Source organism: Chelonoidis abingdonii, chromosome 4, assembly GCF_003597395.2.
Source record: "Chelonoidis abingdonii isolate Lonesome George chromosome 4, CheloAbing_2.0, whole genome shotgun sequence".
Taxonomy (NCBI): domain Eukaryota; kingdom Metazoa; phylum Chordata; order Testudines; family Testudinidae; genus Chelonoidis; species Chelonoidis abingdonii.
In genome coordinates, this window is record NC_133772.1 from 152743853 (window position 1) to 152758825 (window position 14973).

General features: G+C 46.4%; 2 protein-coding genes across 3 annotated transcripts in view; one reads left to right on the top strand and one right to left on the bottom strand.

The window, feature by feature from the left end:
• Positions 1 to 1455: 1455 nt before the first annotated feature.
• On the bottom strand, positions 1456 to 10588 carry SOCS4 (suppressor of cytokine signaling 4). 2 transcript variants are annotated; one of them, XM_032770383.2, is made up of 2 exons: positions 10366 to 10588; positions 1456 to 3722 (listed from the first exon to the last, which is right to left on the bottom strand). In XM_032770383.2, exon 2 carries the CDS (start codon positions 3621 to 3623, stop codon positions 2316 to 2318), a length of 1308 nt encoding a protein of 435 aa, XP_032626274.1. In that variant the 5' UTR covers positions 3624 to 3722; positions 10366 to 10588; the 3' UTR covers positions 1456 to 2315. The 2 variants fall into 2 exon arrangements, with proteins under 2 accessions (XP_032626274.1, XP_032626275.1); XM_032770384.2 differs by lacking the exon at positions 10366 to 10588 and adding an exon at positions 6693 to 6730.
• Positions 10589 to 13523: 2935 nt separating this feature from the next.
• Positions 13524 to 14973, top strand: part of WDHD1 (WD repeat and HMG-box DNA binding protein 1) — a 52955-nt gene continuing 51505 nt past the window's right edge. The window contains exon 1 of the mRNA XM_032770371.2: positions 13524 to 13554. The gene's annotated coding sequence lies outside the window, so the exon portion shown is untranslated. The remainder of the gene's footprint in view (positions 13555 to 14973) is intronic.

A 14973-nucleotide genomic window follows, 5' to 3' on the forward strand; every position in this document is an offset into this window, starting at 1 on the left:
CCAAATCCAGGGAGAAAAAAGTTCTCTCTCAGCCAGGAAGGCAGGCAGCTCTATACTGGTCTCCAATGTAAATTAAGCAATCTAGAATCAAGAAAACAGAAACCCTCCTAACATACAAATCAGCAGGGGGATAGGAAGCCCACAGGAAGCCTTCTTGACTCTTGAAACAGAGACAATGAACTCGGGAGTGATGGAAAGGGGCAAAAAGACAGTGATCAATTACTTGTGTGATTCAAGGGGCCAGAGCTCTTGAAATCAAAGAACATTGGGTCCTTCAACGTCAAATGTTCAATAGAGGTTGAAGGCTTGAGGAACTGAACATAGGGGAGAAACCTACTTCTGGAATGATTGCATCTTGCTGAAATTAAGTTTTAGTCTTAGAAGGGTATTTTGACTTTTGCTTGCTTGTAACCCTTTCTATTTGTATTATGTATACAAACAGAATGGGATATAATTTGACCCTATGACTTTTTGTTTAAAAAACTGTAAAAGTAAAACAAGTTTATTAAACAAAAGGTCACAGGTAAAAATACCCTTTTAAGACTACAACTTAATTCAGTTCTGTGAAAAGTAAGAGTGTTTGTCAAACCTCAGTTAAATTAACAATCTGCAGTGTATTCTTTTTAAAGAGCAACAAACGTAACTTCTGTGAATGTTCCAGGAGAGGGCTGCAGGGAGACAGCTAACAAAATTTGGGATCTGGGGGGCACTGGCATCACTCTGCAAATGGTTACCGGGCTGTGGAAGCCTGGGTGTAACCTGCATGCTTGTAGACGGACTGTTGGCATTCAGGCTGTGACCCCAGCAGCCTAGCATTTAAGACATCCAGAGCTGAAAGGGAGGTGATGACAACCCCTAACTGGTCTGGGCTGAACCCTAGGATGATGTCACAGAAGAATTTTTTGGCAAGGAATGCAGTGCTTCAGTGGAGCTGTGTGGGAAAGTTTGCACAACCACCCCTGGCACTACTCAGTCTCCAACTTTGGGGGGGAGGGGAGATTTGCTGCCCACAAATTCACATAATTTTCTGACAACTGTTTCTTTGGCCATTTTAATTTCAATGTCATGCTATTTTAGGTTCCAGTTCTGCAAACATTTATGCATGTGAGTGATCTCATTCAAGTCAAAGAGACTATTCATCAGTTAATCATGCACGAAAGGATCAGGGCCTAAATTCCTAAGGGATTATTCAACATGTCAAAACTGTCCACATAGTTATATGGAAAAACAATATGCTCACTTTAGTTACCTATATTATTACTTATCAAATTTGACAGACTGGCTAATCTGGGCCCAGTGCCATAAGCAGAAGTGAGTCCCTTCAATGAAGATAACGAGATTGGAGAGTGCTCAGCACACCACAGAATTGGGCCCCTCTGCCATTTACAGTGACTAGTTCTATGCCTGACCCTGCACCTACTGTGGTTCACTTGGATTATGCCATTGATTCAAGTATGAGCAGAATAATAATTTTATTGAAAAGAAGGCAAGAGTTTGATTTTTGTAAATGACCATACAAATATAAGGTAAAATGGTGCAGCTTTCCAGAGGATTATCCATGCACAATTTTCTTGCACACAGAATTTGGCAGCAAGCAATCTTGTCTGGAGAGATGCAGCATTTGATCAATCTGTAGCTATTTCTTCTAAACCATATTTAAACAAAAAGCCCTCCCACTACTAATGAAGTAAGAAGGTTATCCATCTTCTTTTCAGGATTAACAGTGTAAGATAAAACAGTGCTGTGTTAAGAGTGTTTAAAGAAAAAAAAAGTAGAAAAAATTTCATAGCAATAACTGCCCATCAAAAGATAAAGACTGAATAATATTTTACACACAGTAATAGTAGAAATAGACTGATTAATTTTACTTTATATATAGGTCATTAGCACTCATTTTAAAAGATAGAAAATACAGATTAATCAATCTTTAGTGTTCAGTGCATACCTTTCAAACATGCCTGCAACCTATGCAAATTACAATATAAAAAGACAGATCAAATTCAAATATGAATTTTTATTTTTAAATCTAAATACTATCCCTATGTGGAAACCCTAGAAAACCTACCTGAAATTCCATAAAACCCTAGGGTATGAACATTACCAAAAAACCACAGACTCGAGTGAGTTGACTAAAAAGGAGTGGCAGGAAAAGTCAAAGGACATTTGGATAGAAAGACCCAGGGAGAGATCAATTTGGACTGTAAATTATCTGCAGAAAAGATTCAAATTGCCATAGGAAAAAATTCAAGGGAGGAAGGACAACACAAATTTTATCAGATCAAGAGACAATCCCTATTCCCCCAAAAAACTACATTCTAGCTTTGTTGCTCTGGTACATCGATCCTGAGTACTCTAACTTTTGATTTATAGTGATATTCCTTCAGATATAACTTGACAGATGGAGGAATAGGAAGAGCATCAATGCCATCATATGTTGTAGCGTTGCAAATAACTGTTCTGCATATATGCTGAAGGGAAAAAGGAAAAGTCCTGTGTAAGGGACTGGATAAAAGTGGTTCAAAGAACATACAAGAGCTCGGGTCTTTATAATGCTCTAAGAGACCAGTAATGTCAGGAGAATGGAAGACACAAGGATCATGAGCATCAAAGCTGAAGTTATGATTCCACTGTTCAATTCTTGCATGAAGAGAACGACTATAGCGTCTAAAACTAACAGAAAACAAATAGTCTTCTTGGGCAGAGTCTCGTAGTAAAAAAGTTCCTTCTGGCTTTCCTTCTAGTAGTGCCTCAGCTGCATATTTGTCCATTACGCCCCAGTAGCATGGATTGTTATTGATCTGGAGAAGGTCTGGGACAAGACAGTGGACATAATCAATCTGGGTATGATATTTGGGAGGAGATTCCAACTGTAGCAGTTCATCATCCGTTTCCCATTTGGGTTTGTTCCTCTTTCTAGAACTTGTGCAAAGTGTTATAACTTCATCATCAGAGTCCATATCACTCTCCTCTTTATTGTTCTTTAACACCTTACTCATAACCGATTCAGTCCTAGGATCACATTTACAGGAGTTGCTGTCTGTAATGTCACACGGCTGTGAGAAAGAGTTTCCTCCCCCTGTGCTCGCTCCATCTCTCAGATGATCATCCTTCTCTTCATTTTGGGATAAATCAGGGTTTATCCAATCTTCTGATTTTTGACTTATGGGAGCAGTGTGTCTTTTAATTAAATGCCATCGAAAAGCTAGCTCTGATCGCGGTGGGAAAGGACACTTATCTAGCATTAATTCACTTATACGAATTTTTCTCTTTGATGGTAGTACCGAAGAGTGCCGACTGCTACAATTCTTTATAGGAAAACACTGTCCCACAGCATCTTGCAATTTCTGTTTAAGAGACCGGCCTAAAAATCGATGGCCACATGAACGATCTAAATCCAGTTCAATAGATGAGCAGCTGTGCTTCCTCTCTTGGCTCCTTAAACCAGCCACTGGTCTTCCTACACTACTTGCTGCTTCACCATCAGAACAATTCTCATTCTTTTTTGACCATGAGAGCTTCTTTCCACTCCATACATAACCATCCTTTCTGTCTGCACTCCTACTACGGGTGGTTTTGGGTCTTACATCGACATTTTTACTATTACTTTCTTTATTTTCCGCCATTTTGACAGCTTAACTCCAAAAGTCCCAGAGCTCTATGTTGTGTTTTTCTGTAACAGTTTCTATAGCTTGAAGCTTCTTTCAGGGATTTTCTGGAAGTATCTAAGGAAACAGAAAACTCAACTAGGTTAACAGCTTCACAAGTTCACAACACAAGACCAACTCAACTGTATAAATGACAGTAATGGCAATTAACTGCTGGCATATGTTTAAGTAAAATACCTCAAGCTCAATTCATTAGGAAGGTTCTTGACAAACACTGCCTTGGTAGCAGACCTAGACATTCTTAATCCTTCTCCATTATTAATATTTTCCAATAGTTACCATCTCCTTGAGTATGAATAAGGCATACATACACCGTACTTTATAGCAAAATTGACAACAATTTTGTGCCAGGTAGGTTTTAAAATGCCACAGTACATGCATTAGGTTATAGTGTTTTGGTTGTTCACTGAGCAAATGCTGCATCTATTCCAATCAGCCTTTCAGGAAAGAACAAGCCAGAACAGAAACAAACTAGGTCAAAGAGTACAAAGAGCTACCGTACCTAGATGATATGCTTGTTTATTACTAATCCACAGAGTCTGATGCCTAGGATCCTATTCTTAATTGACACTTTTGGGTCACTGTCAGGATACAAAATAAATTAAAAATAAGTAAGTTGCAGATTCTACCAATTTCTGAATGTTGTTTTCAATTATTTTTCAAAATGGAGTTAAAAAAACATTAGGTCCCCAGGGGGCTGAAGTATGTGGGGCGTTACATATGGAAAATGATTAAAACAAATCCAGATCCCTTACTAAAAAAAACTGAAAAAGGCCACGAAAGATGGAGCTGCTTATTACATTAAATGAGCGTTTTCCTGAGACTTATACATGCTTAGTTCACTCCCTATGTTTGCTTCCTAAGGCTTATTGTATTCTTAAGAGTTAAAGTGTGTGTGCAAAAATCTGCTTCTGAGTACATAGCTGAAAGTATAGTAGCACATTTTTCAACATGCATGGCAAGGTGCATCTAAGTACTCCAGGTCTGTCATAATCTGAGGTAGGTCTTTTCCATACCAAAAAATCAGGATGTGTGTCTTCTCCTCCACTGTTTAAAAACTGACAGAGATGGTGACTACAAAGAAGGGAAAGAAAAGGCATACACTTCCTCTCTCCATCAAATCTATTCTCATCATGAGAATTACCCAGTATTATACCCCATCGCTCTGCATTCCCTGAGGGGCTGAGCATGCTGGCAATTCTGCATGCTGAGTTCTCTCCTCTGTTAGTGGGCGAGCAAGAGTCGGATGATAAATGAAACCTATGTCTCTCATATAGAACTACACAGCACTACTAAAAGGCTAGCAAGATGTTTCAATTTAATCAATGGGCCAAATTCATCCCTGATGTAACTCCACTGTAGAATTTTGGAGAGTCACTTCACTTTACTAGAAAATATTTCCCATAGGCATAGTATGGACTTTGCAGCCTGCATAGACAGATATATGGCAGCAGGGCTTGCACTAGTGCACTAAAAATAGTTGTGTGAAAACTGCAGCACTGGAGGAGGCTCGGCCCAGCTGCCTGTACTCAGAACCACCCTACCTCCTGGGTCCAAGCTCAGGTGACAAACCTGAGCTGCCAGTGATGCCTCAACATCCACACAGCTATTTTTAGCACACTAGCCCCACCTTGTCTACGCAGGCTGGAAGGCTCACGCCCCGTTGCTGTGTAGACATACCTTTTATGTCGAGTAGGGGAAATATACAGGAAGTACCAGAAGTTTGTGAAAAGTATTCAATTAGAGCACTCTTGATGATTAAAAACTCAACAATATCTAGTATTGGAGAACAGGAACTACAGGCCTGGAGAGTAAGTTTAATAGATTCATTGGCCCAGTTTTCATTTACATCCATATACATATATGAACAGCAATTAGCATTTGAACTTCAGTAGTGCTTAGAAGGTCCAATCAGGGATCAGGCTCCTGTCGTGGTAGGCAGTGTAGATACACATAATGAAAAGGCTGCACTGCCCCAAAGAGAATATTATTTTCCCAGTTTCATCTGCTGCTGCAGACTAATTTTGTCAGGCCAATCAGAAAGGCAATTGATACTCAAAATATATGACTGTGCAAGAGTACATGGAGCTGCAACCTCTCAAAACCAGATCTGAACTTGGCCTGATAAAAGGACAGAAAGGATGGTGCAATGGCTACCTGGGAATCTGGGAGACCCAAATTCAGTTCCCAGCTCTGTACATATTTCCTGTGTGAAGTTGAGCAAGCCACTAAATCCCATTGAAACCAAGTGAAGTTAGGTGTCTAAGTACCTTTTAAAAAAACTGGCCCTCAGTCTCTGCATGCCTCAGGGCTTGTCTACACTTAAAACACTACAGCAGCACAGCTGCATCACTTCAGTGCTTCTATGTAGACCCTTCCTACACCAAGGGGAATATTCTTCTGTCAGTGTAGGTAATCCACCTCCCCAAGAGGCAGTACGTGGGTTGATGGAAGAATTCTTCTGTTGACCTAGTTCTGTGTACATGGGGACTTGTGTTGCTTTTAACTACCCTGCTCAGGAATGTGGATTTTTCACACCCCTGTCTGACGCAGTTAAACTGATCTAATTTTCTACCACAGACCAGGTCTTAGTTCTCTATTTGTAAAATTAGGTTAACAACAAAGTCACAGGGGCATTGTGAGGATAACTACTTTAAAGATTCTGAGGTTCTCAGATATTATAGTGATTGGGGTCATATAAATACATTGGATAGGTACGGTACACTTAACTATCCTATCCATAAACTGAAGACTTTCTAACTAAATCATGCCATGTAGGTGTACTGCCATTAGTGACTGAAATGCAACCAAAAGAAAAAGAAAAAGAGAAAGGCAGCAGAGATAGAGAGTATATTTTTACCTACCAGGCAATGTTAAATGAAGCTATCCAGTATATCAAGTTAAGCACATCAGCTCTGAGAACTTTACATTTACAAAGATGAATAGACACAACAACCGGAAGATAATTATACGTGTAAGATTAGAGTCTCCCCTGTCTACTGAGGCTTTCTTGTAAAGTGGGTATACCTTAGGCATGTTAAAAAAAGATACAGCTGACAAAACTCTTAAACATGAAACTCTTCCTCCTAAACAAATGACAAGACAAAACAACATAAATGGTTAAAACAGGGTGCATGTCAGGCTACTGGATTCTGAAGGCTATCAGACATCATCATGGATTTGAAATCCCTACAGGGTCATTGCTACACTGTGTCCTGACATAAACTTCAGGATCTCAACTAAAAGCAACATCTTCTAACAGATGCATTTATACAATGAAAATGCTGTCCCCAATCAAACAGTAGGCAACAATCACCAGCCAGTGAAAAATATCAAAGAGACAGAGCCTGATCCTGTGTGCTGGAGTCAATGGCAAAACTCCCATACACTTCAGAAGCAGTAGGATCAGGGCCATAACAAACACAGGGAAGTCCTGTTCTGAATAACTTGAGTGTTGCTCTACTAAAATATTCTTTTTCTACAGCCACCATGAATGTCTGTCTGCACTGCACTGCCAATCCCTCCAAAACCTTTCTAATCAATTGTTAGTTATAGTTTCAATGTGATTAATTATTTAGACAGTTCTCTATTCAAATACAAAAATCCAAGTGTCTCCATCTGATTTTTCCTCTCATTAAATGACAACCCCACCCCTGGTATACTACTAACCAAAAAGATTAATTTCAGTCATAATTGTGGAAGTTGATATTTTTATGTAATGTATAGCATTCAAATCTATTAAATGATTTTCCTAACTGCTACCCACAGTTTCAGACTGCTTACATTTCAATAACTAGTATAAATTAATATATTATTTGAATGGTCTATATTTATCTGTCATCTCTTTTTATTGGTATTTTTAGTTTTTTTTTTCTTTAAGATTTTTTTAAAGCAAATGACTTAAGTTAAGACCAGCCATACTGGGTCAGACCAGTGGTCCATCCAACCCAGTATCCTGTCTTCCAACAGCAGGTGGTGCCAGATGCTTCAGAGGGAATGGACAGAACAGGTAATCATCCATCCCCTGTCATCCAGTCCTACTTATTATATACCAAAATATATTCAGTTATTTATGTATCTCTCATTGACCAACTGCTGTTCACATTCATCTTTGCCCAATCATTATTTTCGCCATCACATCTCACTTTAATTTAACACTTTCATTTCCACTGAAGGTGGGACACTGTTGACTTACTTCTGAAATAAACCCAGTTAAACATAGCATTAACTCCCAATTCCCTTGTCTCTGTTCTAACTATTTATTTTGAATTACGTTACAAATTTTAAAAGTACATAACCTTATCTCTGGGTGCCTCTGTAATACATTACTGATACAATCCCACTCAAAAATGGAACCAGCAACTACCTCTCACCCCTACACCAGAAAATAATTTACTAGAGATAAAATCCAAACCCAGATCCCACCTCCAACCCAACAAGAAATCCTGATTCTTACCCTGCCTTTTTCTTCACCAAAACCCCGGGTAGAGGGACCTTGCACCATGCCTAAAGATTAAATACTGGGGCTATTTCATATCCAGTATGTGCGTGCGTGTGGGAAGTAGGTTCCAAAGTTCAGGGCTACTCATGCAAAATGCCCTACCAGAAGTTCCCTCTTTTATATTCAAGGAGCTCAAAAAAAAAGTGCCTCTGCAGACTAAACAGCAGTGGCCATGTGGCACAGGGAGAGAAGCAGTATCTCATTTAGTCAGGTACCAAGACATCAGGGCCTTACAGAGCAAGACCAAGCCTTTAAATTCCACACAGAAACCACACAGGCAAATCATGGAGCACTGCTATCATGCTCCCAGCAAGTTTACACCAATTAATAAGTCAGATACTGCAATCTGCACAAGCTTCAGCATCCAGGTAGATTTAAAGTGTAGCCCTGTATAATGTGCCCTGCAACAATCTAATACTCAGATGACAAATGCATAGATGATGGTAGCAAGGTCTGGAAAAAAAAAAGGTTGCATCCTCTTGGCCAAGCAAAGATGAAACAAGCCTTAATAGAAAAACTACTGCTAGACAATTTTTTTTAACAGCAGCTGAGGATCCAATAATACCCCCAGATTGTACTTTAACAACAAATGGAGGGCAGGCACAACTATTGCCATATCTTCTGGTGGCTTTCCTAACCTAACAACATCATATCAATCTTATATGGATTCAGCTTCAGCAAGATTAGCTGTAACCTGATTTTGTACTTAAAGCACCCTTTACAGTATAAAGCATTTTAGATGAAAGCATTAAAATGTTTATGAAAGACACTATGCATAAGACTACTGAATTGTTTTAAAACATTTGACATGAAATTCCGTCAGCACCCATAAGAAATTTATGAGTTGGAGAGTAGTTCTACCTTCCCACTCACTGATTAGGAGTTCCTACTATAATAATTTGTAAGAACACATACCCCATATTCCCACTGAAAACCATGTCTCTGCACAGCTGCTACAAAGTTCTGCAATGAGAGCTGAGAATACTAAAAATAAAAAAATATAAAGGAAGCCTAGAGTCTAATACTGTCTCAAACATGAAAGCACCAATGAAGTGACTATTACAAAGGGACCAATAAATACTTCCAATACAAAAATGATTTCCCTTCGCCAGGCACTCATGATGCAACTGCAGAATAAAACTGGACATAAAAGGTTTCAGCCTATAAGCAATTTTTCTTGGAAGCATGAATAAAATGGGCCATATTGTTAAAGGTACAGGAAGAGAAAACAGATCTATTTTCTTATATCAGATACTTAGTGATTTTAAGACAAACCATTTTTTTGTCCTTAAAGAAATATTAGTTCAATTTTAAAAATGAATATTAATTAATGAAAGTTGTAAAGGATCATATGTGCTTGCAGGGACAATATTTTTTTTTACAAAACCACCAACAAAACACTGCAGGTTTGACTTGTACAGTCAAGCTATTATAGCTAAAAATTGTAACAGCAGCATCACTCAGAATAGTTTAAGACGGCGACTTGTATTTAGAAAAAAGTCAATGTACTCTGAGAAAGTCTAATTTAGTAAAAATGACTATGCAAGTCAGCATGAAACATAAAATATGTTCTTGTGTTCTGCAAACACAGGCTATAAGACATCAACATTTATTTTAACTGGTTTTGTAGACGTCACAACTATCTACAGCAACAAACCTGCACCAAAATACTTAGGAGGACAAGTTCTATTTCCTGTTATTCTCCCCTTCAGGAAGACAATAGTATGAGAAAAAAGGGAACGTGTCCTCAAAATACTCTTATGTGTCTCCCCAGTGCTTATGAAATCACAGGCATTTAATACCTGACTCTCTGGAATTAACAACAGAAGGAAAACATGATTATTTGTACTTATCTATATTGTAGAGCTTACACTCCATGAATGAGATACTACCCCACTATTAAAAGTTTGGCCTAAAACTATTTAAAAAGCTGAATAACTGCTCCTTTAGGACCACCCTGAAGGACTATAAATGGAAAACAATGCATATTTGAAATGAAGCATAGATTTGTGCATACTTATTTCTAAACATTATCTTGTGTCACCAGCCTGTTCTGAGCAGTATTAAAAACCCAGCTTCCCCCCCATGTTAAAAGGTGTGAACTGATCAAAGCTTTGACTCCTTCTCTTTTAGCTGCTTGTGAGCAATAAATAAAAGAATAAGCACTGTCCGAATGCTAATGCAGCAAACGTTACTTACCTGCTGCTCCCTGGAAAAGATTAGGAGGGGAATATACAGGTGGGAATCTCAGAGCCTGACCTCATGCCAGGCAGCAGCAGATAACACTCACCATCAGACACAAAGATAGACTGGATTAATTGAACAGCTGGATGGGTGGCAAGGGAAAGAGAGAATGACAGAGGGGGTGTGGGGAGAGAGGAAGAGGAGATTAGAGTGAGGAAGAATATTGGAGGAGGTGGAGAAGAGAGAATGGAGAAGAGAGAGGGGACTGGCAGAAAATGACAGAGGCAAGAGGAGTAATGGAAGTGTGGGACAGGGAGGGGACAAGGAAGGGGAGGGCTAGGGGCACAGAGAGGACACAAGGAAGAGGACAGAGGGGGAGGCTGTAATACAGAAGAGAAGGAGTGAGACAGGCTGGGTCAGGGAGGGAGGAGGAATGAGACAGGCTGCGGCAGAAGGAAGGGGAGAATGGAGGGGCAGGAGGAGGCTGGGGTAGGAGGAGGAAGAGGGAGTGAGGCAGGCTGGGTGGAAGAAGTTAGGAAGGAGGGAGCAGAAGGAAGAGAAGGGCAGGCTGGGTGGGAGGATGGGGAGTGGGGCAGAAGGAAGAGGAGGAGGGCAGGCTGAAGAGGGAGCAGGGTGAGTGGGACAGGGGGAAGAGAAGGGTAGGCTGAGGAGAAGGGCAGGCCGAGCAAGAGTAGGGGAGAAGGAAGAGAAGGGCAGGTTGAGGAGGGGCAGCAGGAGTGGGGCAGAAGGAAGAGGCATGGAGGGGGAAGAGGAGAAGGGGGACTGAGGGGGCAGGGGAGTGAGGGGAAGGAAGTGGAGAAGGGCAGGCTGAGGAGGGAGCAAGGGGAAGAGAAAGGCAGGCTGAGGAGGGGCAGGGGCAGACGGAAGAGGAGAAGGGCAGGGGGAGTGGGATAGAAGGAAGAGGAGAGGGAGTCAGGCAGGCTGAGGAGGGGCAGAAGGAAGAGGGAGAGAGACTGAGGGGGCAGGGGAGTGGGGCAGAAGGAAGAGGAGAAGGGCAGGCTGAGGAGGGGAAGGAGGAGTGGGGCAGAAGGAAAGGGAGAAGGGCAGGCTGAGGAGGGAAGGAGGAGTGGGGCAGAAGGAAAGGGAGAAGGGCGGCTGAGAAGGAAGGAGGAGAGGGGCAAGGAAGGGAGAAGGGCAGAGGAGAAGGGAGGATGAGAGGGGGGGAGTGGGCAGGCAAGAAGAGGAGGGCAGGTGAGGAGGGGAAGGGGAGAAGGGCAGGCTGAGGAGGGGAGGGGAGGGGGGGAAAGGGCAGGCTGAGGAGGGGGAGGGGGAGGGAGGAGGGGAGTGGGGCAGGGACAAGAGGGGGGAGATGGGGAGGGGTGGGGCAGGGACAAGAGGAGGGGAGATGAGGAGGGGAGTGGGGCAGGGGCAAGAGGAGAAGGGCAGGCTGATGGGGGGCAGTTGAGGAGGAGAAGAGGAGAAGAGCAGGGACAAGGGCAGGGGGATGGGAGGCAGGCTGAGGGGGAGTGGGGCAGAAGGCGGGGGAGGGACAGGGGCAGGATGGGGAGTGGGGCAGGGGCAAGAGGAGAAGGGCAGGGGATGGGAGGCAGGCTGAGGGGGGGAATGGGCAGAAGGGCAGGCTGAGGGGGGAGTGAGGCAGAAGGGCAGGCGGAGGAGGGGCAGAAGGCAGGAGGGGGAGTGGGCAGGGGCAAGAGGAGACAAGGCAGGGGATGGGAGGCAGGCTTGAGGAGGGGAGTGGGGCAGAAAGGCCGGAGGGACAGGCAAGAGGAGAAGGGCAGGGGATGGCAGGCTGGCTGAGGGGGGAGTGGGGAAGAAGGGCAGAGTGGAGGAGGGGGGAGTGGGGCAGGGGCAAGAGGAGAAGGGCAGGCGGAGGAGGGACAGGGAAGAGGGACAGGAGGGGAAGAGGGAGGGGGAGTGGGGCAGGGGGATGGGGCAGGCTGAGGAGGGGAGTGGGGCAGAAGGGCAGGTAAGGAGGACGGGGCAGAAGAGCAGGAGGGGAGTGGGACAGGGGCAAGAGGAGAAGGGCAGGGGATGGGAGGCAGGCTGAGGGGGGGAGTGGGGCGAGGGCAGGCGGGGGGAGGGACAGGGGCAAGGAGGAAGGGCAGGGGGATGGAGGAGGCGTGAGGGGGGGATTGGGCAGAAGGGGAGTGGGGCAGGGCAAGAGAAGAAGGGCAGGGGATGGCAGGCTGGCTGAGGGGGAGTGGGGAAGAAGGAGGGAGGAGGGGTGGGGCGGGCAGAGAGAAGGGCAGGTGGAGGAGGGACAGGGAAGAGGGACAGGAGGGGAAGAGGAGGGGGAGTGGGGGGGGATGGGAGGCAGGCTGAGGAGGGGGAGTGGGGCAGAAGGGCAGGTAGAGGAGGGACGGGGCAGAGAGCAGGAGGGGAGTGGGACAGGGGCAAGAGGAGAAGGGCAGGGGGATGGAGGCGGCTGAGGGGGGAGTGGGCGAAGGGCAGGCGGGGAGCGACAGGGGCAGAAGGGGAGTGGAGGGCAGGGGATGGGAGGCAGGCTGAGGGGGGAGTAGGGCAGCAGGGCAGGAGGGGAGTGGGGCAGGGGGATGGGAGGCAGGCTGAGGGGTGGGGCAGAAGGGCAGGAGGGGAGTGGGGCAGGGGGATGGAAGGCAGGCTGAGGGGGAGTGGGGCAGAAAGGCAGGAGGGGGAGTGGGGCAGGGGGATGGGAGGCAGGCTGAGGGGGGGAGTGGGGCAGAAGGGCAAGCGGGGGAAGGGGAGGGGCAGGGGGATGGGAGGCAGGCTGAGGGGGGGAGTGGGGAGGCGGGAGCGACACAGAAGGGCAGGGGGGGAGTGGGCAGGGGGATGGGAGGCAGGCTGAAGGGGGGGAGTGGGCAGAAGGGCAGGAGGGGGAGTGGGGGCAGGGGGATGGGAGGGCAGGCTGAGCGGGGCGTGGGGCAGAAGGGCCAGGCGGGAAGCAGGGTTACGCAATTGGCTACCGGGCTGTGTGGCGCGGGTGAAACCTGCCCTCCCGCCGCGCTCCCCTCTTGGCGGAGCTCCGATCCCCTCACCTTGCCTGAGCAGAGCCACTCCGAAAGCGCCTGGCCTCGCGCCCGCCGCCTCACTACCTCCCCAGACTCGGACCCCTCTGCCGGGCGCCCGGCCGCCCGCCCTGACGTGGAGCAATAGGCCCGAGCGGGCTGATGGCAGGTTCGCGCAAGGCGTAGTTCGCCGCAGGGAGCGCGGGAAGGCTGAACGAGCCGAGCAGGACAGTGGCTGGTGGTGCCGTGGCTGAGTGTCGCCGGTGGGGTGGGTGAGGGGGTGGTAGCGGTTTCGGTGTGGGGGAGGTGTAGGTAGGGGGGTTAGGTTGTGTGTGGGGAGGAGAGGTGGCGGGTTGGGTTGTTCCAGTCAGGAGCGAGGGTGCTGGTGGGTGTGGGGAGCTGTGGGTAGGCTTGGGTGTGACAGAGAGAGAAGGTTAAAAAGAAGGGAGAGGTGAAGGAGGGTTAGGTTGGGTCGTGGTAGGTTGGGTGTGAGCAGGAGAGGTGAAGATGGGGGGTTATGGTTGGCGTGTGGGTGGTGGGTGTGACATGGATGAGGTGAAGATGGAGAGGTTAAGGTGTTGGTGTGGGTAGGTTGTTGGGACTGTGAGGAGGGAGAGGTGGGAACGATGGGGGTTAGGTGGTGGGGAGCTGTGGGTTAGGGTTGGGGTTTTGAGGAGGAGAGGTGAAGATGGGGGGGGTAGGTTGGGTGTGGTAGGGTTGGGTGGTGAGGAGGAGAGGTGAAGGTGGGGGTAGGTTGGTGTGGGTAGGGTTGGGTGTGAGGAGGAGGGTGAGATGGGGGTTAGGTTGGGTGTGGGTAGGGTTGGGTGTGAGGAGGGAGGTGAAGATGGGGGGGGTTTTAGGATTGGTGGGTAGGGTTGGGTGTTGAGGAGGAGAGGTGAAGGTGGGGGGTAGGTTTGGGTGGGGGTAGGGGTTTGGGTTTGAGGAGGAAGAGGTGAAGGTGGGGGTTAGGTGGGTGTGGGTATAGGGTGGGTGTGAGGAGGAGAGGTGAAGGTGAGAGGGGTTAGGTTGGTGTGGGGTAGGGTTGGGTGTAGGAGGAGAGGTGAAGATGGGCGGGGGTTAGTTGGGTGTGGGTTAGGGTGGGTCGTGAGGAGGAGAGTGAAGGTGAGGGGGTTAGTTTGGGGGGTAGGCTTGGGTGTGAGGAGAGAGGTGAAGATGGCTGGGGTCTACGGTGGGTTGGGTGTGGGTAGGGTTGGGTGTGAGGAGGAGAGGTGAAGGTGGGGGGGGTTAGGTTGGGTGTGGGTAGGGTTGGGTGTGAGGAGAAGAGGTGAAGGTGGGGGGCAGTTAGGTTGGGTGTAGCTATGCACACACCAAGCAGTGCAGTAAAGCAGGAGAGAGGATTGTGGGGTGTCTCACTGTGACCCCAGCGCTGGGCCAATCACCCCTCATGGGCTGGGTGCAGATCTCTCCTTTGACACGCAGAAGATGGAGGCAGTAGCCTTCAGATACTAGCCACCCCAGGCTTTGCCGCTACTTAAGGTTCAGGATCTACACACGTTGAGTGTGGGCCTATATGACCCCCTGCCATCACCGTTCCCATGGAGAAAGTAATCATATCTTAGGGCTGGACAATTTCTGAGAGGCTCTCTCCCCATCTTGCCCCCAACATTGATCTAATATGAAAGTTTCAGGAGCAGCC